General features: G+C 32.7%; 1 protein-coding gene and 1 long non-coding RNA gene across 13 annotated transcripts in view; one reads left to right on the top strand and one right to left on the bottom strand.

Moving 5' to 3' along the window:
• NBEA (neurobeachin) overlaps positions 1 to 25,667 on the bottom strand; it is a 662,791-nt gene that overhangs the window by 492,235 nt on the left and 144,889 nt on the right. For all 7 annotated transcript variants that reach the window (XM_019736455.3, XM_074330023.2, XM_074330024.2 and 4 more), the window contains exons 12-17: positions 22,513 to 22,665; positions 21,165 to 21,333; positions 15,106 to 15,185; positions 14,339 to 14,401; positions 14,145 to 14,242; positions 10,823 to 10,915 (exon numbers count right to left, since the gene is read on the bottom strand). In XM_019736455.3, the coding sequence (XP_019592014.2) occupies positions 10,823 to 10,915; positions 14,145 to 14,242; positions 14,339 to 14,401; positions 15,106 to 15,185; positions 21,165 to 21,333; positions 22,513 to 22,665 (656 nt within the window). The remainder of the gene's footprint in view (positions 1 to 10,822; positions 10,916 to 14,144; positions 14,243 to 14,338; positions 14,402 to 15,105; positions 15,186 to 21,164; positions 21,334 to 22,512; positions 22,666 to 25,667) is intronic.
• LOC109449832 (uncharacterized) overlaps positions 1 to 25,667 on the top strand; it is a 266,951-nt gene that overhangs the window by 149,388 nt on the left and 91,896 nt on the right. For all 6 annotated transcript variants that reach the window (XR_012495587.2, XR_016019145.1, XR_016019146.1 and 3 more), the window contains one exon: positions 17,771 to 17,880. This is a non-coding gene — a long non-coding RNA (uncharacterized LOC109449832). The remainder of the gene's footprint in view (positions 1 to 17,770; positions 17,881 to 25,667) is intronic.

The raw sequence follows: 25,667 nt of genomic DNA, 5'->3' as shown, positions 1-25,667 counted from the left end.
ATCTTATTTGGGACTCTGAGCTTCCTGAACTTGTACGAGGTCTGAAAATTAAGTTCACGAACTCATCCTAGAAAAAGTGCTACACACCTAATTGCTGAATATCACTATGGTCACCTTCTAAGTACTCCCTTTGGGAAGCTATGCACTGATGCCAGCACCTAGTCCACCCTTCAAAGCAATTTTGGAACTCTTTCTGGAATGATCATCAGAGCAGTCGTTGTATTACCCTTGATGTCCTGAATGTTATCAGAATGTCTTCCTTTCAATATTTCCTTTACCTTTGGGTAAAGAAAGAAGTCACTGGGGGCCAGATCAGGTGAGTAGGGAGGGTGTTCCAATACAGTTATTTGTTTACTGGCTAAAAACTCCCTCACAGACAGTGCTTTGTGAGCTGGTGTATTGCCATGATGCAAGGGCCACGAATTGTTGGTGAAAAGCTCAGGTCGTTTTCATCTAACTTTTTCATGCAGCCTTTTCAGCACTTCCAAATAGTAAACTTGGCTTATTGTTTGTCCAGTTGGTACAAATTCATAATTAATAATCCCTCTGATATCACAAAAGTTGAGCAACATCGTTGAAACAAGTTTGCGAACTTAATTATCTGACCGCATATGTCTATTTCCTTTTTCAGGTTAGGGAAGCTTTCAGTCATGATTTCTTCAAATACGTTCCGATCCCTTGTTCTCTCTCTTCTTTATGGTATCCCATGATGTGAATACAAATATGCTTGATGTCCTAGAGATCTCTTAAACTATCCTCATTTTTTAAATTCTTTTGCTTTTCACTTTTCTAATTGGGTGTTTTCCACCACCCTATCTACCAGATTGATTTGATCCTCAGCTTCATTTAATCTGCTGTTGTTTTCTTCTAATGTATTCTTCGTCACAGTAATTGTATTCTTCATTTCTGACTGGTTATTTTTTATGGTTTCTACTTCTTTTTGTAAGTTGTCACTGATTCCAACTATCTTTACAACCAGTGTTTTGAACTCTGCATTTGGTAGACTGCTTACCCCTATTTTGTTTAGATCTTTTTCTTGTGTTTTGTCCTGTTCTTGCATTTGGATGTGTTTCTTTGTCTCCTGATTTTGGCTGCCTCCCTGTGTTTGTTTCTATGTTAGGTAGACCTCTTACATCTCCCAATCTTGGCAGGGTGGCCTTATGTCGCAGGTATCCTGTAGGGCCCATTGGCATAGTCTCCCTCATCACCTAAGATAGGTGCTCCAGGGGTGTCATTTGTGTGGGTTTTGTGTGCCCTCCTATTGTAGTTGAGCCTGGATTACTGTTGACATGTCAATGGGAGGGACTGACCCTCAGGCTGACTGGCTGTGAGGACTGGCCATGATTACAGCGGACGAGCTGTTGTGCAGGGGCTGACCCTACAGAGCAAGAGTCACTTTAGCACGGTTCATGCCAGTCACGTACATCCTTCAGATGTGTCACTTGTGGAGCTGTTTGGTGGTTCTCTGCTGTGGTCTGATGCCAGCCACTGGGTGTATTTGTTGTCAAGCCTCTGGGTGAGGCTCCAGTACAGGCCAAGGTCAGCCACCACTTGTGCCCAGATTTCTGCCAGTTGGTGGGAGCTCCAAGGTAATCTGTGGTTAGTTGCCACTTGTGCTGGGCTTGGAGGTCCTTCTGAGAGGCTATGGTGTGAACCAAGGCTGGCTATCAACCGTGTGGGGCTAGGGCCCTTTGGTGAACACCACGATGTGAGCTGAGGCTAGCCACCACTTCTGCTGGGCTTGTCACAGCTTAGTTTAAACTACATTCCAAGACAAGACTTGCTGCCGCATATGCCAGGCTTGAGGCCACCATGCAATTTGAGACCAATTTCTAACTATGCCAGGCTTGGGGCCACTTAGTAAGAAGTACAGGAAGGCAGTGTGGAGGCTCCTCAAAAAATTAAGAATAGAATTACCATATGACCCAGCAATCCCTCTCCTGGGTACATACCAAAAAAAAAAAAAAAAAGATTGAACACATTTATCTGTAAAGATATATGTGCTCCAATGTTCGTTGCAGCTTTATTTACGGTGGCCAAGACATGGACACAACCAACATGTCCTAGATGATGGGATAAAAAGATCTGGTATATATACACAATGGAATACTACTCTGCCATAAGAAATGATGAAATAGTGCCATTTGTGACAATATGGATGTATGTTGACATTATTATGCTAAACGAAATAAGTCAGACAGAAAAAGTCGAGAACCATGACTTCACTGATATGTGGATATAAAACAGAAAGCAACAAAGGAAAAAAACAATAAAGAAACAGAAACTCATAGACACAGACAATACTTTAGTGGCTACCAGCGGGTAAGGTGGTGGGTGGCAGAAGAAGGTAAATGGGGTCAAATATATGGTGATGGAAGAACTGGGTGGTGAACATACAATGTGATATAGATGATATATTATAGAATTGTACACTTGAAACCTATGTAGTTTTACCAACCATTGTCACCCCAAAAAGTTTTAATTTAGAAAAAAGAGGTACAGGGCAGGCAAAGGGCAGCTGCTGCTTCTTTGTGATTTCTGAACTTGTGAGAGATCTTGGCAAATTACGCAGCATGAGCTGAGGCAGGCAGCTTGTATGGACATGTTGTTGGAAAAGGTTTGGGCAGGGCCCACAAGTTGGGTGAGGCGAGGTCTCAGAGACTTATCAGGGCAAGTCGAACTGTGTTAGCCAGGTTAATGGAGAGCTCAGATTTGGTACCTGTCTGCACCTGCCAGCTGGGTGGGAGGAGAGTTCAACAAAGTAATAATGGCACCTGCCAGTGCTTCTGTCCCCAGAGACAGCTGCCCAGACCCTGTTCCTCCAGCCTTCACCCTGAAGTTAGTCAATTTAGTTCTTCCTCGTGTGTCTCTGGCACTTTTGGAGCTAGACCTTAGAGTGAGAAAATTTGTGATTGACCTAGTTGGTGTATGGGCCCCTCAAGAGGAGCATTTTGGTCACATCTCCAACAACTCTCCATCTCATTTGGATGCAATCCCCATGGGTTTTCACAGTCAGATGTTATGGGTACTCTTCTTCCCAATATTGGTGTTCTGGGTTGGGGAGTCCCATGTTGGGGTCGACCTCCCCATGGGTTTTCAGTCAGATGTTATGGGTACTCTTCTTCCCAATATTTGGTGTTCTGGGTTGGGGAGCCCCAGTTGGGGTTGGCTCCTAAAGGGAGACCTCTGCAAGATGATATCCCTCCTGATTTTTAACTTCCACATGTGAGTGTGGGACCAGACCATTTGTCCTCTCCTCCCCTCCTGCCAGTCTCAAGGCATTTTTTCCTTTATGTCCTTAGTTATAGAAATTCTATTCACTAGTCCTCAAGTGGTTCTAAGTGACTGTTGCTCTGTAATTTAGCTGTAATTTTGATATGATTGTGGGAGGAGGTGAGCAAAGAGTTTACCTACTCCTCTGTTTTGACCAGAAGTCCCCTTTAGCTGTTGCATTTAGGTATTTTGATCATCTATTTGAACCACTTGTTAAAATTCTGTTTTGAGGATAACTGCAATCAGGCCATCTCCCTGAAATAATAATTTGATTTTCTATTCAAGCATATATTCAAGTTAGATTTTTTAATTTTATATAACTTTATTTTAGAAACTGTTAGGATTAAAAAAAAAGATTTATAGGAAAGTTGAAAAAGTATTAAAGAAATTTCCTAGATGGAATTCATCCAGCTTCCCCATATGTTCACATCTTATCTAATCATGATACATATGTCAAAACTAAGAAATCAACATAGGTATAATATTATTAACTGAACTACAGACTATTCATATTTCACCAGTTTTCTATCATGTGCTTTTTCTGTTTAGGATCCAATCCAGGATATCACCTTTCATCTACTCCCATCTGCTTAGACTCCTTTGATCTGTAGCAGATTCTCCTTGTTTGGTTTTCATGCACTTTGACAGGTTTGAGAAGTATTCATCAAATGTTTTATAAAATATACCTCAATGTGGGAACGTATGATGCTTTCTCTGGATTAGACTAGGGTTATTTTTTTATGAAAATACCACAGAGGTGAACTGCCCTTCTCATCATATCATATCAGGGAGTACAAGTTATCAACATGACATGTGACTGCTGATGTTAGCCTTAATCATTAGTGAAAATTGCTGCCAGGTTTCTTTGGAAAGGAGCCAGTACGTCCATCCCATGCTCCAGGAGAGGAGATTTAAGTTCCATCTTCACGCAAAAGGTGCAGCTGCATATATTTTGGGAACAAGTTTCTCAATTTTAATGACAGTTAGATGTCAAACCTATCTCTAGTTCAGCTAACAATTAAAGTGTAGGGATTATCTTGCACATTGTATTCCAGCTACTTGACAAAAATTATAAACTAGGTATTAAAAGGAAACAAACCCACCCACACTTCAGTTTAGTTTTACCTTTGGACCCCAGTCAGATTCACTGCCAGACTAACAATTCCACCATACACAAATAAGATGCTGAGTTTAAGTAATATTTTTTAACAGTTTCAAAGATGATTCTCTTAAGTTTTCAGGTATATAATCAAATCTTCTATAAATAATGATACCCATTTCCTTTTCTCTAATAATTGCATTTTATTTCTGTTTCAAATCTTGAACAAGTAATAATTAGATTTTCGTAGAAATATTTATCTCAGTGCTGATCTGAATGCTGCTAGTATTTCATATTTATATTTGAGGTACACTTTTAAAGATAAATATCATACTGAAGAAATGTTCTCATTTTATCAAAATTGTATGTTAAATTGTACCTATTATCTTTTTGCTAACTATTCAAATTATCACGTCAATATACTGTGATTAACCACTTTAGATCTACTTTATCATTTATCCTAAAAACTCAATGAGGGAAGCAGTTTAGTTTTATTCATTTATACAGTAGGGTAAAAATTGAGGCTCAAGGATGTTTCCACGACCACTGAGAAAATATTACCTAAGCCAGGATCCAAACCTAAACAGTACAACTTGACAGTCAGTGAACAACATGCATTTTATTAACCATTATCTCTATTAACTATCAAGTTGTTCATACTTAAAGGGTTATTTTTTACTATTATAGTTAATGTTATAATCAATCGTATTGACAGGACGCATTTAGACTTAATTTTTTGTGTAGCTAAGTAGTTAAGAAAACAGTTTCAGTGTTACCTAAGTTCTTCTACTCTATGATTGCTCTAATCAAGAACTCTTTATTTTAACTCATCAATCATTGATTTTATTCAATCCAACTCCATTAATAATATAATTAGAAAAAATTCTTCCAAGATTTTAAGTTTCTTGTTTTTAGTATATGTATTTTAAACAATATTATTATTAAAAAATTGCTTCAACAGGTAACTTTCACATGGTTGAAAAATTTAAATGATCCATATCTACTTTTGTTTCCACCAACTTCCCATTAGGAGCCACTGTTCTTAATTTGTTGTTTCTTATGTATTCTACTAGATTTTGTTGCTGTACATACAGGAAGTATTATATTATTATATTCTCTTTTTTATACACAAATAGCACTCAATACATACCCATCTATTTGTTTTTTAATCATTTAACAATATAGTTGTATTATTATATAATTTCTCATTTTTTAAATAACTGCATAGCATTCTATTTAATGAATGAACCATAATTAATTTAACAATTCCTGTAGTAAGAGAAACTTAAGATTTCTCCTAAACTTTATGATTCTAAACAACAAAATGAATACCTCTGAATAGCCATTATTTCACATGCACACAAGTGATGAATCACTGGGTTAAAAAGTGTATGTATTTGTAATTTTCAAAGAGATTGATCAAAATCAATAAACTGCCCTACACACGGTATTACACTAAATCATGCTCCAGTTAGCAATGTGTTGAGTATGTGCTTCCTCTACAACCTTGCTAATAAAATAAAGATGGATGTTGAATTTTGAGAATCTGTCAATCTAATATGTGAAAAATGGTATCCTTAGTTTTAGATTATATTTCCCTCATCACAAGTAGGATTCAGCTCTTTTCAAATGTGTATGTGCCATATGTATTTTCCTCTATATGCTGACCATTCATATCCTTTGCCTATTTTCCTACAGGATTGTCTTACCAATTTCTAGGGAAAGCTGTGCAGTTATCATGTAAGACTTCTTTAATTTCCTGTTTCTATATTAATTATGGAATTTGTCATTTATTTTGTACGTTCACATTTTTGCTCTTTCTTGAATTGCTTAATGATGGTTTGTACATTTCTATGATGATTTTTAAGTATCAGCTTTTAAATTATTTTCTGTCTTCTGAATTTCATTCCTACTTTTCTATTTATTAATTACTTCCATTTATTTGGTTATATTTTCCCTAACTTTTACATTTTAATTACTTTTTTCTGTATTTCTTTTCTCCTGCCCAATGGCTATGGATATTTCTTTAAGCACTTTTTTAGCTATATACTATAGGATTTTTTTAAGCTTTCTAAAAATTCTACACTTTCAGTGTGCATTTTCTCTTTGACACAAAAATGGTTTAATAAATTATAAACCCCGAATAGCCAAAGCAATCTTAAGAAAAAAGAACAATACTGGAGGTATCACACTTCCTGACTTTAGCTTGTACTACAGGGTACAATAATCAAAACAGCATGGTATTGGCAGAAAAACAGACACATAGACCAATGGAATAGAATTGAGAACCCAGAAATAAAACCACATAAATATGGACAGATAATTTTTGACAAAGAAGCTAAAAACATACAACGGAGCAAAGACAGCCTCTTCAATAAATGGTGCTGGGAGAATTGGATAGCCACGTGCAAAAGAATGAAACTGGTCTGCTATCTGTCACCATGTACCAAAATTAATTCAAAATGGATCAAAGACTTAAGCATAAGACTGGACACAATAAACTGCATAGAAAAAAACAGGTACTAAACTTATGGACCTTGGGTTCAAAGAGCATTTTATGAATTTGACTCCAAACGCAGTGGAAGTAAAAGCTAAAATAAACGAATGGGACTATATGAAACTTAAAAGCTTCTGCACATCAAAAGAAATCATTGACAAAATAAAGAGGCAACCAACTGAATGGGAGAAGATTTTTGCAAACAGTGCCTCCGATAAGGGGCTAATATCCAAAATATACAAGGAACTCATGCAACTCAACAACAAAAAAACAAACAACCCAATTGAAAAATGGGCAAAGGACCTGAAGAGACATTTCTCCAAAGAGGACATACAAATGGCAAATAGACATATGAAAAAATGCTCAACATCACTAATCATCAGAGAAATGCAAATCAAAACCACAATGAGATATCACCTAACCCCAGTCAGAATGGCTATCATCAACAAGACAAATAGTAACAAGTGTTGGAGAGGCTGTGGAGAAAAAGGAACCCTCATACACTGTTGGTGGGAATGCAGACTGGTGCAGCCGTTATGGAAGGCAGTGTGGAGGTTCCTCAAAAAATTACGAGTAGAATTACCATATGACCCAGCAATCCCCTCCTGGGTATCTACCCAAAAAATCTGAAAACATTTATACATATAGACACGTGTGCTCCAATGTTCATTGCAGCTTTGTTTATGGTGGCCAAAACATGGAAACAACCAAAATGTCCTTCGATAGATGAATGGATAAAGAAGTTGTGGTATATATACACCATGGAATACTATTCGGTGGTAAGAAAAGATGATATAGGAACATTTGTGACAACATGGATGGATCTTTAGAGTATAATGCTAAGTGAAATAAGTCAGACAGAAGAAGCAGAGAACCATATGATTTCACCAATATATGGTATATAAACCAAAAACAATAAAAGAACAAGACAAACAAATGAGAAACAGAAATTCATAGACACAGACAACAGTTTAGTGGTTATCAGAGGGTTAGGGGGTTGGGGGGTGGGAGATGAGGGTAAGGGGGATCAAATATATGGTGATGGAAGGAGAACTGACTGGGTGGTGAACTCACAATGGGATTTATAGATGATGTAATACAGAATTGTACACCTGAAATCTATGTAATTTTACTAACAATTGTCACCCCAATAAATTAAAAAAAAGAATTCTAGGTAGAAGAATCTTTGGTTTCTGACTTTGTTCCTATTTTCTAATTTTATTTCATATTAACTAGAGAATTTTCTCTGTTTTGTTTCTACATTTTGGAATTTTTCTTTGATGTCTATTACACCATATCAAATCTTTATAAACGTTCCTTGGGCACTTGAAATTATATTCTTTATTAACAAGGTAAAAAGGTCAAACTATATTAGTCAGATTTATCTTATTATTTAAATTACTTTTCCCCCTTGATTTTTTATGAACTGAGATCAGTGAATTAAAGTTTGTCTCAATGTTTTATACTATTAGTGATCGCCTATTTCTCCTATACTTTCTGTTCCATGGTTTCACATTCTGATATCAGAAAGTATCCTTCTTTATATTGTTTACTGGTTTTTGTTTTCCATTTTAATTTGTCCAATATCAAGTCACAGTTCCTGCTTTTTTTCATTTGTATTTATGCGGTATACCCATTACTCATCCTTTTAATTCCAGACTTTCTAATTCACTTTGTATGTTTCTTGAATATAGAACTGTGAATTTTTTTCTTTACAGTAGACTTACAAAAACTTTAACATTTATTAACATGGCAGATATGTTTGGTGTTAGATATGTCATAATTTATGTTATACTTCCTGACTTTTATAAAATTTTTATAGACTTCTATCACATGTATAGTTCTCAGTTTTATTTGTACATTCTTTAATATTTTGGAAGCATCACAATTTTGTTAAATTGCTTATCTTTGTAACTGCAAAGGAATAAAAAGTCTATACATTTAGAAAGTGTATTTCTCTAACATAAGCAATGATAGATTGTATTTCTCTAATATAAGCATATTTACGCTTAGTTTTTCCTCTCTCCTACCATCATATTTTAGTCAATTGGCCTATAATGCCAACATTTCATTTGTCAGCTTACATGGACATCATTTGACTCTGGACTTACTCCACTTTCCATCTTTCTTCAGTCCTTTCACCATTCATTATAATTGTAGCATTTCTACTCTAGGGTATATAAAAAGTAAGTTCCAGAATGGCACTGTAATTCAAACATTTGTTTTAGTAATAGTTTTACTGTTAAATTAATTCAGCATTCTCCAGTATTCCTTAAACTCTATCCAGTCATCCTACTTGGCTGAACTTCATTCTCCAGCAATTTTCTCAATAATTATTCAGAAAAAAAATTCCTTGTATGGTTAAAAATTGTTTGGCAGCACCCTTTTTACTTAAAGGATACTTTGTCTCCCATTTTCTTCATTTCAGCATCTTATAGTTGGTGCTCTTCATTTCCTATATTGAAGGTTGTTGTATAGAAGTCTAAGGCCAGACTCAATATTTTTCTGTAATCCTTCTAAAGGCTTACATTTTCATCTACACATATTATTGTCTCCAATTTTATTGTCTATGTATCTTACACAGTTAATCTTCCTTTGAGCTTCTTCAGATTCCATTTTTGTTTGAAAGTTTTTATCCTTCAATTTATTTACCAAATTTTGTTAGCTTGTGATTTAACACTTCCATGTTATCTTAGCATTTCTTCTAACTTCTTAAAATTCTGTTTAAGTAGTTGTCCTTCTTCAGAAGCAATTCATTTATTTATTTATTTTTTTAACTTATGGTTAAAGTTTTAATCACAATTATGTACTCGACAACAACAGTTTTCCAGTGAGTATTCTTATCTTCCGTTTAGTTTTGTTTACCTTTGCCACCTTTCAATATTTTTAAATGTGTGTGTTTGACAATTTTAAGAGGCTGCAATAGGCTAGAATCCTTTATTAATATCTCCTGGTCAATTTATTTTAATTGACCAAAGATAAATGAGGAATCCTTATCTCTTAATAGAAGTAGATGTTTCTCACTCTCAGTATTCTATCACCTAGTACACCTACAGTTCCTCATATATGCATAACTTTTTCCTACAATCCTGACAATCCTACAATCCTCTATCTATAACATACCTATTCTCCCTTACGTCACTATTCATTTGGCACCAAAATAAAAATAGTATCTATTCTTCTAGAATATTTAGCATGTTAGAGATGTTTTATCTGGAGTTTGTGTAGTTTTCATCAGTATTGTCAATAAACACTTGGTAAATTTAAAAACCAAAAAAGAATTGAGGTTCTTTTTTGAGAGGAACCCCACCTAGCAGTAGCTATTAATACTTCAGTGACAGGACTATTTTCTTGGGCTCATTGGTATATACAATAGAGTTAAAAAAGAATAATCACGCGCTGCACAACAGAATAGGAAAACCACTCATTTTATCAGCAGGTGATTTTTTAAAGTATCTGACTTCTGGACTTTGGGGTAAAAAGAGATACTCTAGGATTTTAAAACTACAAACCTAATCAATAAGCTCCAATGTTAGAAGATAATACAAATAATAAAGTACAGACTTAGTGTAAGCAAAAGAACAGCTCAAAGAGAGACTTCAGTATACACGGTATTCCTGTGTCAAGAAAGTTTTCATTGAAATCATATCCATATGCGCTTTACTTTATTTGATGAAATATTTTATTATACCCTTAAAATGAACAATATTTCATTTTCAGCAAGCAAATAAGAAAAACCTATATTACTGAAACTGTGTTTTTGTTCTATAATCTACTACTAATAAACAACTTTTATAAAATATTTCTACAACTTCTACCACAGGAAGCTATTATTTTCCACTGTAAGATTTTTGCAGTCAAATTTCATGTTACATTAGATACAAAACTAGTAAAAATACAATTTCAGAAGACATTTCTACAATTCATTATTAACAAAAAAAAAATCAACTTACTTGTGACCTAAATGCTTCAGAAAGTATCCCAGAACCTTTAGAGCTTGAACCCAAATACTTTCACTTTTGGAAGCCAATAGTTTGTAGATTACCCTAAAAATATAGAAATAAATTAAGTGATTTTTTAAACACAAATATTTACAACATACGTTCTATATACTTTAAAAATTGTATACACATAAAGCATAAAATACCTCTCAGGAATTTAAATTATTTGGATAAATAAAAAATTAGCATATTTTATGAATTTTCCTTAACTTGCCCTTCAAATAATATGCTAAAAAGGGCAATGTGATTGGTCGTTCATAAGTACTAACTCCCAGCACACTCAATAACAATTTTCTATTTTAAGATATATGCTTAGTGAAGCCATGTTTCCTCTTGTATTGGAATTGCCCAGTATTTGTACTTGATGACCTTCGGACCATAGACCTGCCCAATAATTTCCCTCGTCTTAGAATTCAGAATGAGGTCTGAGAAATAATACCTAGTCTTTGCTGTTCTCTTGAATTAGGAAATGATTTAAAACAGATACTTATAGGATAGCCTTGCTATGTTAACAGATGTGAGTCTATATACAGAAGAATAAAGCAGACACATAAGAAGTACCAGAGGAAGCAAACTTATTTCCTTATAGCTATCCAATTCCTGGTTCCTACCCTAATGAGATTACTATAACAAACACATTATACTGTTTACTTAAATCAATTTGAGAAGTTTTCCATTACTTGGAGCAAAAAGTCTCTAGTAACATATAACCGAACTGAACCAATACAGTCACTTCAATAATATATAAGACCAGGGTCATTTCCATTACAATATTTGCAAGGTCTTTAGAAATTGTATCCCATATTTTTTTCAAAAAATAAAAGTAAATATTTTTTCTAAAAGGTAAAGGGGGCAATAACAACTATATTCTTTCGCAACTCATTCTAGAATTTAAGAAGGCTCTTTGAGGGTGGCAGTGGTGACACTATAAAAATAGGATGTGCTTTATTATATTAAATCTCTTTTTTAAAAAATAAAATGTTATATAGCTGTAGATGTGAACAAAAACCATCTCCATTTTTTGTGTCCTTTCATGCTGTGACCTTTGACAAACCTCACTGTCCTTGTAAGCATCGCAAAGGCTTCTAGTTAATGATTCTCTGTGTTCCTTAAAAATATAACCATATATCGATTTGTAAGGAAAGGCCAGGATGACATACCAGATGAATATCAAACTGGTGACAATATGGAGCACCTGGAGGTCTGGCCCCTGGCACGACAGCATTCTTTGTCTCTTTGCCTTGTCAATCATTAGTACCTAAATATACTATTTTTTTTTTTGTTTTTAAGATTTATTTTATTATTTTTTTTTAAGGATGGGGCAGCTCACAGTGGCCCATGCAGGGATTAAACTGGCAACCTTGGTGTTATCAGCACCATGCTCTCAACAACTGAGCTAACCGGCCACCCCTGAGATATGCGATATTTAAAAGAATACAGTAACAGGAGTTTTTAGCATAGAATAATCTGCGCAGAATTGCTGGGCTGTCTCTTCCACTCAGACCCAATCTTCCCGTACATAAATTACCCTATAATAAATTATTACATTGTATGGAGTTGCCTGCTTCATTTGTTAGTCTTAAGACACGTTCTCGTTACAGGGGCCATTACAACTTTGCCCCACTGTTGGACAAATGTCATTCTCTAATTTGAAGATGAAATAATCTAGGCTAAACAAAAAGCTGGTAATAGAAGATGCATTAGAATTTTCATATCATGTCGGTAACATTAACAAAGAAAGGGGAACAAAAACTTAAAGTTAGTGACACCTATTTTATGTTTCACGTTAGCTTATACTATTAAAAAAGAAAGTAACATGTTTCTTGTTTTATTTTGTTTTTGCATTTACTGAAGAACAGACTATGAGTGAAAATAAACTCTAGAGTGATTATTTCCCTTGGAAGATGATTTCTTTCAAAAACGTCAAGTTCTTAAATGAATATATATTTACACTGAAATCTATTTTCAGGACTGGTAAAAATCAAGATCAGTCATGAAAAAAGACAAATATGAGAATAGGAAAGTTATACATGTCAAATAAGAAATATTCAGGAGATCATAAGAAAAAATATTCAACCGCAAAAACAATCTTGAAATCCAAATTAAAAGCTATACTCAGATATAGAATCAGAAATCCAACCGAATTCCTATTTTCTAGGAATAGCTTTGCGTTACAGGAAAAAAAGGTATAAGTTCTACCCTGGATAAACAGAAATTATGATTAACATCTGAAATATGAAAACATCTAGAGTACTCAAACATCTACACTACACAGGATTTTCTTCACAACTACCCAAGTGTTTCTTACAAAACGAGACAGACATAGGATTGCAATACCTTATGAATAGGAAATTTACTGACAGATCAGTTAATGAAAGTTTACTTGTAATACACTAAAATAGGTGAATCCTAATTCATATGCCTGAGCTGTTGATATTATTAATGTTGATATATTATTTCCAACCTGTGGAAGTTCATTGAGTTGCACATGGGATAACTGAGACTTCTTCTTCATTCCAACAACTCAGACTACGAAAATAAAAAGGGAGAATCCCTAAAGGGCTAGGTTATAGGTTTAAGTTCCAAAGAATACTACCAAGAAACTATGCTTCACCTGTTTACATAATTAATACAATCTTCATAATTAAACTAAGTCTTCAAATTCTTTAGGTTTGGTCCTCTTGCCCTGAAACATCTTTCATCAGTATTATTGCCATTGCACTGACACTGCCCTAGCTCATCTCCCTCAAACTGACGAATAAAATAATCTCTCTACTGATCTCGCTACATCAGCTTTGTCCCTCTCCAACTCATTTTCCACACAGCTGACTGTATATCTAACAAAATGGGAATCTGAGAAAATCAATTGCTCATTAAAAATTATATAATTTTCATCACCAACAGGCTAAAATCAAAACTTTTTATCATTTTATACTTTCCAAACCTGGCCACTATCTAGCTCTGGAGTCTAAACTCATAATTTTCATGTGCTCTCTTTTATTGAAATATTCCATGCTCTCTCTACTGCAAAAAAAATTTGCTCTTCCCTCTCTTAAAATGTCTTTACTATAGCAATGTTTTACTTTTCTTGAGACCCATTTTCTATACACTTCTTCTGTATTGTGTATTAGACGATTAACAGCCGCTTTCTCCATTTATTCCTTTATGTGTAAGATTTTGCTACATTTTTTCCAAAATTCAAGTAACAGAGGTTATTCTTGGAAGCACAACTGTACTCAATTAAAGTCTATTAAAATTATTGATATAATCATACCTTATTCCATTTCTTTGATCAAATGCTGGTATCATTGAGGCTGGGTGTTCTGACATTAAAGCCACTAGTAACTGTAACACATCATGAATATTTTCATCCTGCATAATAAGAATCACCAATATTTCTTTAGTTAAAATTTTATTCTAATGCTTTGAATAAAATAATTTAAATGGAATACCCAAACTGTGTCCTACCTCATGCATTGTAAGTAGGTAATTTAATATACTCTGAAGTTCATCTTCCTTGACCCCTCGATCCTTTAAAAAAAAATCATTACTTAATTTAAAACTAAAATTAAAACTTTCATTAAAAACAGAGATAAAAATAATTTCATTTTAAAAGACAATAAAAACAATTTCAAAATAGTAATGTTTTAATTTAAATATCTAGATACTTCATAATTCATATACTATAAGTTATATAAGTTAAATAGAAAATATTTAGAAATTTGTATCTAATCTTCAAAGTTGCTTACATTTGATTGACCATCATTATAAAAAGTTAGTGTATTTTGAACATGTAACTGTCTTATTACTATTTTCTAACCATGCATTTTCTTAAAATAATGCAAAGTACTGCCAAATTTTACAATATTAATTGTGTATTTTACCTTTACTTTCCATGTTTTTAATCTTACTGTTTTAAAAATCCTACTGGGATAAAATACATAATGTAAACCTTCTCAAACAAGAACACATGCAAATTTCTGGAATCAAAACGCAATGCGTGTTTGTTATGCATATATGTTCCTTGTCCATTTCTGCCATATCTCTTAGTATGGAGGGTCTCAAAGAATATTTTTTTAAAAAGTGAAGTTCAACAAAAACTAATACTAAGATTTACGTAAAGCAATTTATGCATTAAACATAGTTTGTGCTAATTTTACAATAATGATTTTTAAACTATGCCAAATATTCCTTTTCACCTAATATATTGCCATTTTGCAATTACATAAAATTACCTTTAGTATGAGCTGTTTCAGGAAAAGTAGCATAAATGCCCGTAGTGATATAATTTCTTTTTGTGATGGCCGGGGACCATCTAGAATAAAACAGGAAAAAAAAAACAAAAAAAAACAACTCATGATATTAAATAAGCTTAATGCAATGTTAGGATACTATGGAATTTGTTAGTAGTTATATTTATTATAATTAAATATTTATTACTATTAATGCTATATAATTTCAATTATATCAGAAACTAAACGTTAATTTTCAGATTTGGGGCAATTTCAAATTGTTCACCAAACGTCAAATTTGGGGGAATTACTTTTTAAAAATTATAATACATTAGTATCCATTGATAAATGTATAATCATCAAGTGGTTACATGGATACTTTTTCCTACTCTTATTACACGAATAGGATTCCTTTTCCGGAACTTCAAGTCTAAGTTTTCCCAATATTTCTTTCACCCTCCAATCTGTCTTCATTTAAAGACCATCTCCATTTTTACCCCACCCATTATATAACAAAGCATAGAAAAAGTGACACTGCATTGTAACTATTTTGCAGATTTTCTCTTCCATGTTATTTGTATATACCAAATACATATTACATTGGACGTGCAATAAATGTTTATGAGTCAATAAATGAAAATGAACAAGAACAATTAAAATATACCTACCAGCCTTTCTTAATACAACCAGGATTTGTACAGCTTCTTTATAACTTTTTAGACTATAATCACTTTATGTGTAAATTCTAACATCTCTTTTCACTCACCAAATATTTCCATGTAGATTATTATATCTCAAAGTAAATGATCCCTCAAACAGCCCATTTCATCTACTCCAGAGAAAGAAATCTCTTTTCCATTTCCCCGACTGCCCTCTACATTTTTTGCCCTACTCCTGCCAATAGTACAAAGTACCCTTTTCCTCCTTACCAACACTTTGGTTTACTTTTACTTAAAACATTTTTCATGGTGAAATATAGCACACATACAGAATATATAAATGTGGAATTTCACGAATTATTATAAAATAAACACCTGTATAACCACTTTTTAGGTGAAGAAACTGAAACTGAAGCCTGGCAGGGAAACTCTAAGCAATGATTTACAGATGAAGGGACTGCACAGAGTTCAGGGGTGAGGTCCTGATTTTTACCATATGCAGATTTCCGACTTCTGCTGTGTAAATACTCCCACTATGACTAACTTCAAGTTCAAGCTACCAATAGTTTAACTATCAGCTCATAAAATCCCGGAATATTTAATCATTGTCTATGGCACCAGCATAATAGAGCCCTCACTCTCCCTCAGCCCTCAGCTCTGAGATACACTGCCCTCCTGATCACATCCCCCTCCATCCCAGTAAAAACGGCCATTATCTTAGTAATAACTATCTTATTTCATTTATAATTTTGCCACCACTTAATGAAATTGGACAAGTTTTATATTATCTTTGTGCATCATTTTTGTTGTTGTTGTTAGGTTGAGAATGATAATGGTGCTTATGTCATACAATAATTTGTGAGGATTAAATAGATCAACATATGTAAAGAAATCAGAATAGAAAAAAATTAGAATAGTAAAGGAATTAAAATAAAATTATGATTTTAATTGGAAGCACTCAGTAACATTAGATAAAATTACTATTGTCACATATTACACATCGTAAAAGCAAGTTGCAGAGAAATATAGAGATGTGTGAATTTTGTGGATGTGTGATATGAATTCGTACTTTACAAAATAAAATATAAATAAGTGTATTTTACACATATAAAACTGAATGAGAAAACAAATCACAAATGATACCATTTATGAATAATACGGAATCATTTAGGAACATATACATAAGTAGTAAAAAGGAGTAAAGGATAGATAAAAATAAAGAAAAGGCATAAGGAACATAACATTGAAAATGGGTTATCTCTATGGCTGGACATGGGAGGAAGATATACCCTCATTATAATGTTCTATTTTTTAAGCGTGGCAATACTTTTATGAGGTTCATTTTATGTTTACATATATAATATTATGTTGTTATGATGTATTCAAAGTAAATCTTTGAAACACCTATCATTTAAAGCACCTATGTATATGCATGTGTAAGTTTGTATATGAGCAGGAAAAAAGTAGCAGAAGGATATATAAGACTGGTAATACTGGCTCCTTGGGAGAGTATTAATTTTTATTCATAAATCTTTGTATTATTTCACTTGCTACCAAGTTCATGCATTACTATGATATTTGTAATGTCAATAAATGTTTTATAGTGAACCATCTATAATAATAATTTAAGAGACAAAAGTGCTAAATCAATCAAAACAAAAAATATCCTACTTCTCAAACTGAATATCTACACGTGAAGAGTTCTATGAAAAGCAAGAGCAGTACAAATTATCTTTAGAGTGTCCTTAAAAGAAAGCATTTCAGTTCAAAATGATATTTGAAAAAGTTGTTATTTAGAAAACGATAAGTGTCAAATCAGAACTTTACATTCCACTATATAACAAAATTAATTTCAGATGGATTAGAAAGGTGTGTTTAAAGAATAAATTAATAAAAGCATAGATCAAAAAGAATAAATTAAACCACAAAGAAAAAGGAATGTCCTTCCACTTTCTTGTCACTTTTCTTTAAAATATATTTATTTGTTTTCTTCCCTCCCTTCTCTTTAGGCCGGAGCCAGCAGGGCCTAAGAGCCCAGGGACCTAAGAGCCCAGGAGATAACAGAAGCCAAGGAGACAGAGGCTGGAACAGACAAGGAGGCTACCCCTTCTGGGTCAGGGTGAGGAGACAATAAGGGTCAATGGGATGCTGTGGCAAAGGAAAAACTGGGGTTAAGAGGTGACAAGGATCATCTAGAGCTAGAGGTGAGGATCTGGTCAGAGTTGTCTGGTATGTCAAAGCTGAGATGGCGATGGTGCACGTGTCAGAATACTGGTTTCATGAATGGAATAAGCAAATATGTAAGTATATTAAAGATAATGGGAGTAAGATTTCTCACTATTGTAGGAAAAAAGCTGTAAATATAATAAGTTTGAGGCTAAACTGAACCATGTGGTTTTGGACTAGAGTTGGAGGTACTGATATAAACTCATGGTTTTTAATATAAATACATCAGTTTAGATGTATGCGTGTGTGTGCGCGTGTGAGTGTGCGTGTGTGTGTGTATACACACATATATATAACATATAGATATATTTGTATTTCTTAGATCCTTTCCAATAAGAACACCTAGGAGCAATGACATCCAAAGAGTAATAACCATAACAAACACACTTAACATCCAGGTCCTGATTTCTAAAAACCATATTCACCACAACAATCCAGGGCTTCTTGAAGAAATGGCTGATTCCAGGACTGGGAAGTATACCTCAGAAAGTATAAGATTAATCAAGAACATCTTGTGCCAGAAGGCAAGGAAGTACTAAAAAATTATGGAATTTGTCATAAAAACCCAAGAATGCATGCAAACGGGCTCCTACTGGCCAAATGTGAGACAACTTGAATATAAAAATACATACCGACACAACTCAGGAGATAGCCTTTGGGCTACGTCCATCAAGCCAATTTTAAGTTTCATGAACCATACCACACACATTCATTAACAAACTGTATGTGGTTTTTTTGTTTGTTTGTTTTTCATTTGTTTCTTTTTGCAACACAACGACTGCTTGCAACAGAAATCTTAAGGCTCCCGAAAGCCTAAAATATTTAGTGTCTGGCCCTTCCCAGAGAAAGCCTATCAACTACATACTAAATAAAACAGGAACCCATGAAATTTATACTGATATAAAAAATGAACAAATAAATAAATGGAGGAGAAATACAACTTTTTCCTACAGTAGAATTCAAAATAATAAATGCCTTAAAAAATATGGTCATTCGGCAGTAAAGCTCTATTCTGACAGGAATCATCAATGAACTAAAACCAGTAAGATTGTTGAAAAACAACATATTTGCATATCCCAATGTATTTCTCCACCAAATACTTATTATTAAAAAAGAGATAGTAATGATTTTACAATGAAGAACCCTGGTAGATGCCACCTTAATCAAATAATCAATGTTAACATCACTACTAATAAGACAACTCAACATCATGTGCCTCTTGACATGATATAGTGAGACAGAACTGGTATGACCTCTGTGTGATACCTTCCAAAAATGAAAAACCTAAATCTTCATCAGCAAATATCAAACAGACCCAAAATAAGAGACATTCTAAAAGGTAATTTAACTGTTCAAAAATGTCAAGGATATGGACGACAAGGAAATACTAAAAGAAATGATTCTGCATTGAAAAATATTAAAATGACAAGGCAACTAAAAGCAATAAAAGATCCTGAACTGGGATTTAAGGGAAACATTATTTTTTTCCTAGAAAGAATATTATTGGATAACTGGTAAAATTTCAACAAGATCTTTAGATTAGATGATAGTATTATATTGTTAATTGCCTGATTTTATGGTTGCCCTTGGTTATCTAAGAGAGTACCTTTATCTCTTAGGAAATAAACAGTAGAATATTTAGGATAATAGGATATCACATCTACAATTTATTCTCAAATAATTGACAAAAACATGCATATGTTTATGCGTGTGTTTGTATTTACATAAGAGTAGAAAGTGATAAAGTCTATATGGTGAAATGTAAAATACTAGGAAATATGGTGGGGGTATATGAGAATCCCATATACAATACTTTTCTGTAAATTATAAATTATTTTTTTGAAGAAGAAATAAATACATATGAATATATGATTTGCCTAAAATAAACCCTATCAGAGGTAGTATTTAAAAACATGAGCTCTGAGTCAGATAAACATGATTCAAATTTTAGTTCTGTCACGTTCATTTCCTAATCTGCAAAGTGGGAGTGATATTAACAAAATATTTATGTATAAGTAAATTCCTATATGTGTACATATGTCTACTTATATATAATTATATTACATATAAATGATTAAACAAAATTAACATGTAGAATGGTTAGCACAGATTCCAACCCATGGTGAGCATTCAGTAAATTTTAGGCATTATTCATTTAAAATCAATAGAAACAGCTATAAATGAAAAATAATAGATCTGAGTGCAAACATGCAATTTTTAAAGTCCCATCAATGAAAGACATAAAAGTAAGCTAATAAATATTAAAGTAGTGAAATTATATTTTTCCTATCAAAAGATTTTTATAAAATGATAATTTGCAATACTATTGTGAATATGCTTAGAAAAGCACTCTAACATACTATTGGTGAAATTGTAAACTGGTACAATATTTCTAAAAAAAAAAATTGACAACATTTATGATGAGACTCTTAGTAATTCTAAACAAATCAAAGATAGAGGCAAATGATTATACACAATGGATTCAATCACTGCATTACTGAGAGATTTGATTATTCATACAATCAAAACTTTAATGGTACATGCTGTTAAATTACTATGTAGAGCCAAGAAAAAAGTCAAGAAAATCTCAATTCTGTAAGAGTTTAACTATTTCACATATTTATGCAATGAGAAATAGTAGAAGAAACATACCACACTTGTATCAGTATTCCTGAGGTTAGGGTTATGAATAATTTTTCTCTTCTATATTATTTTATTTCTATGATGAGTATGTATTTTTATATAGTTAGTTAAACTGGAAATAAACTTGAAACACAATGCAAAGCAGAATTAGTTTCTACTACACTTGGAACAAAGGGTGAAGTTTGGGAAAAAATATAAAGAAAAGCAGCAATCTCAAAATGTTGAAATAACTGTATTACAACTCACTGACCATGACCAATATCATTCATCTGTTTTTAATATTATGAATATATCTTCATGAATCACAGCAAGCATATAAGCTAGAAGGTAGACTATTACTTCCTTTTACCTGCCTTTATTCCAAAAATAATTTAATACTGCAAAGCTATAAACTTCTTCTTTACCACAAACAATTCTCAATATACCAGTTTACTACATAAATGATATTTTCATAACCGTGCATATTTGCTCACTATAACAGCAGATACAGAACAATTATAGTACAGTGTAATATACTGGTAGACTTGTACTTACCTAATCCTTTAGGTGTAATGCCACTGCTGTCAGCAGGATTAATGACCCAGTAGTAATATTTTAATGTGTGCATTAGCTGTAATACTGTTCCTACCCTGCGTATGGTGGTGTAAATGGTAGCAGTTCCAATAAATTCAGCAGACAAATAAGTATATAGGGAAAGCTGAACCTAATACAGAATATTAACAGAGCATTAAAATGAATTTAAACTGTCTCAAGTGTGTAAATTATAAATACACGTTCTAGTCTTATTTAAATGCAAATTAGCAAAGGCCAAGAAAAGACCATTAATTATTATGAGGTTAAAAATAATTACTTATTAAATATTATTTGTATTTGAAAAAGAAAAAAATCTGCAATCAACACATTCTAATACTATTTCTCTTAATAGAGTAATGTAATAGCTGTTAAAAATGAAATAATTTTTAATGATTCAGTAATTCCATTTAAAGTATCTGATAGGATGATCAATTATTTAAAAAATCAACTAGACTAAAGCTCTTAATCAAACTATATTTCAGCACTTGAAACAGAATTAACATCAGTCAGTTATATCATATTTGGAAAAAATGCAAATTGTCATATATCCTAAAAGTTTGTGTAATTTCAAAATTTCTTAACCCATTGCCATAGTATTAGAATCTAACCAGTGTAAATAGAGAAATGACAAGTCAAACACCTGTGTTGAGAGAGGGAACAAATTTCACGTTTTAGTTAGCACTCTAACAGCATAAACTGTAAAAAAAAAAGTCAGAACTTAAATAGTATTTAAACAAAGTTACGTGGGAGACTTGAAAATTGTAAATGGCAGCTCAAATTTATTAAAAATGTCCCTCATTATTAACTTCCACTAGAATATAACAGGACTAAGTTAAGGTATACAAAACACTAAAAATTTTATGTTGATTTCTAGAAAAAAATTCATGTGTATATTTGTTTTAAAACAAACAGTATTTACATATCATGATATAAATTGTATATTCACAACCCAAGCAATTTTTCAATTATAATGATCACAATTATCATGATATAGTCACCTGTTATTTTCTCTTTTCTTAGTCTTTTAATAATCAGTGTACCAAATTCTCTTTCTTGGAAAAGTATAAATCACATCTAATGATTTCAGAATGTAGTTATTACATGAAGGTTAATTTTAACAATAGTTTCATTTATTTTAACATTTAAATACTTAATATTTTCATATCTGATACTGCCCAATACAACTGGTTCATATTAACTAAAAACTAAGCTGAAAACGCCAAATGCTTTATATATCAGATAGTCTAGATCCCATAACTATTATTTATAACATTACACAAAAATAAAATAAGCGAGAATACAGTTTTACCTTTGCAGGTGTATGTATCCAGATAGCTGGGTTGAATAAAATGTGATCACAAAGCTGCTTCAGCAAAGGTGCTCCATGAGATAAACCATCAAGGTATTTTGCAAAGGTTAAAAATTGCTCCAGGACAGCTCTAGTTATATGAACTCTTGATGACTAAAGAAAGAAAACAGAAATTTACGCTAAAACTATGCAGAATATCAAAGTGTAAAATTATTGATTTAAAATAAGTACATATAAATTTTTCATATGTCTCCCTTAATACTTTAAATATAAAATTGAAAACTTGTATTTCCTTGGCTATTGAAAATTTAATTATATTTAGAAAGCTAAAATTTTAAGCTAATTTTCTGACAGTTAAGTTATCTGAAGCCCTTTACAGCACAACTGCAGATAAATACCTCAGGTTAAATAATGCCACTCTTAACTCCAGCTAAAGAAATAAAAGAAGTTATGCATGAAAATGATTTTATTCCATTTTTATAGTAGTTGATGAACAAGAGATCTTAGACAAACAAAGTTAAAATGAAGTAAAATTCATATCATGGTAAGACACACACACACACACACACACACACACAAACACACACGCCAAAAAAAGACATTGGGAAAGAAAAGTGCATTCACTAGCTCCAAACCAAAGGAAAAATAAATCGACCCTACTATTGTACTGAATCCTTTCTTCAAAAAGTTACAAATGAGTTGCACATCGACAAATGCAAGGCATCTTGCTTAGCAATAAACCTTTCTGACTTATCCATACTATTCAAAAAAAGCAGATCTCATTTTCCTGAAAATATTGTCCTTCTTTGGCTTTCAGGACCCTCAGATTATTCCTCAATGACTTTTATATAAAAGATGGAACTGCTCAAGATTATTTATTTGGCCCTTCTTCTCTATGCATATCCTCTCCCTGAATGATGTTTTATGCTTTCACAGCTTTATATAATAACATTATTTCTATGCTGAGTACCCCCATCAAGAATTTTCAATTGCCATCACCAATACATAACTTATTTCCACAAATGACAGATCTTCCAAAACTAAAACCAAACCTTAAAGCTGCACTGTCCAATATAATAGCCACTAGTCATATGTGGCTACTGAGCTCTTGAAATATGATTGTGCTAAGTGAATTGTGCTGTAAGTATGTACAATCTGGGTTTTGAAGGTTCAGAATGGAAAAACAACATAAAATATCTATTATTATTACTAATTGAGTATACTTTGAAATGATAATATTTTATATATACTAGGTTAAATAAAATAATTACTAAAATTAATTTAATATTTTGCTTTCTACTGGAAAAGTTTAAATAGAATATGAAGCTTGCATTATACTTTAATTGAACAATACTCCCCTAGAATATAACTTCAGATGAAAACATTAGAGAGAAAAAGCTGTTTATGAAACTTGAATGTCAAAAAAAATATACCCTACACAAATCTCTTCTTCCTCTAGTGATCATTTCTGCAGTATCACCATCCTCTCTAGGGTAAATAATCACCTACCATGCAACCCTAAAGCACAGTTCACATTACACCTTTATCTCCATTATCCACTGATTGAAGTTCAAGTATCAATATAGGATTATTTGGGTCCAATATTACCTGCATTCATCATGCTCGCACCAAGGACAACTCGATAAATCTGACCTAAGCATGCCACGCATTTTCATACCTCTACATAAGGGGTCACAAACTCCAACAATTACAATACACAAGTAGTTAACAAGAATGTATGAATTAGGATAGGAGACAATAAAGAGTGGTGATGACTACTCTTCAGGTTCAAGGTACCTAAAGGAAATTAAGTTCAAGACTACAATCTTTCCATTGAGCCAAACAAAATATTTCTTTGGGCCAATTACATACACATTTGTTTCATCTGTTTTCTCCATCGTGAAACCCTTGTATCCATTTCCTTTACCTTAAAGGTAGAGAGCAATACTTTTCATGTAGTTATTTGGAAAATATACATGTTGCGTATTTACTATTTTCCAGATACTTTCCTTGGCATAGCAGAAAGAACAGTTAACAAAACTGGAAGAAACAAAACCTGCCCTCATAAAACTTACATTCTAAGGAACAAGAAAGTAGGGATATACAATAAATAAAAAGGTAAAATATGCAACATGTTAGGATTTAATAAGTGTATAAAAAAACATGGGGTGGATTATAAATTTGTAAAAGGGTAGTTAAAAGAAGGTATTACTGAGAAGGTGGCATTTAATTAGTTTGAAGTATGACAAGGCTAGCAATGATTTTGTATTAGTAGGCTTGTGTGTTTGACCAAACACCAATGGTGAGTAGATAAGCAATAGTTCTACAAAATTCAAACCAAGCTTTAGAACGTAACTTTACATGAAAATTTTATAAGAAGATATAGGAAATGATTCCAAGAAATAGCTGAATAATTAATGCGAGGAAGGCGAACAAAAAGATAAATATTTGAGTAAAAAAAAAAACAACAACAAAGATTGGGCACTCATTTTAAAGGAACTTTAATGAAAAGAATACAATACTTTTAAATTTTAAACTATTTTATTCATGGGTAGGAAAATTAGATAAGAGGTCAATGGTTTTTTGAAGCTCCAGCCAGCTCCTTCATTAGTTACAGTTTCACATGGCTCATCTTATGCATTCTATTTTTTATTCAGTAATAATGGTTTCAAGACATTATCTGATAAATTCTACTTTTATGTTTTCAACTCTGAAATAGAATAGTGAGATCCTGTTCCTAGATAAGCATTCTCAGAGATCAGATCTTATCCAATAAAAATTATCATGTTTTTATAAAGAACACAAAAGGAATATAAAATCAGATTGACCATTATGAAATTATTCATTTGAGGAAGTAATTCGTAATTTGAGGACAAGTTTTCAACTTGCTCCACATTATAAGGTATGTTAGAAGCATCACAGGATGCCTTCCACATTAGTAAAAAAAAAATGTGTCAGTTTTTTTTCATAGCAATTGATGTCACTGGGTAGTAATTTTTACTTCTAAAATTGATCTTTAGGAAATATTTTTCTAAAATTGTGCTTTGTAATTAGCCCACTTAAAATCCTACTCAACAAAAAATTAATGTTCTCTTTAATGGCATGTTCTATTTACCTGTAAGTAGTACTTATTCCTTCTGCCTTGTGTTGCTGTT

The sequence above is a fragment of the Rhinolophus sinicus genome, chromosome 16, assembly GCF_057876585.1.
Source record: "Rhinolophus sinicus isolate RSI-liver-muscle chromosome 16, RSI-T2T, whole genome shotgun sequence".
NCBI classification, from domain to species: domain Eukaryota; kingdom Metazoa; phylum Chordata; class Mammalia; order Chiroptera; family Rhinolophidae; genus Rhinolophus; species Rhinolophus sinicus.
This window is presented reverse-complemented; position numbering and strand designations above follow the sequence as displayed.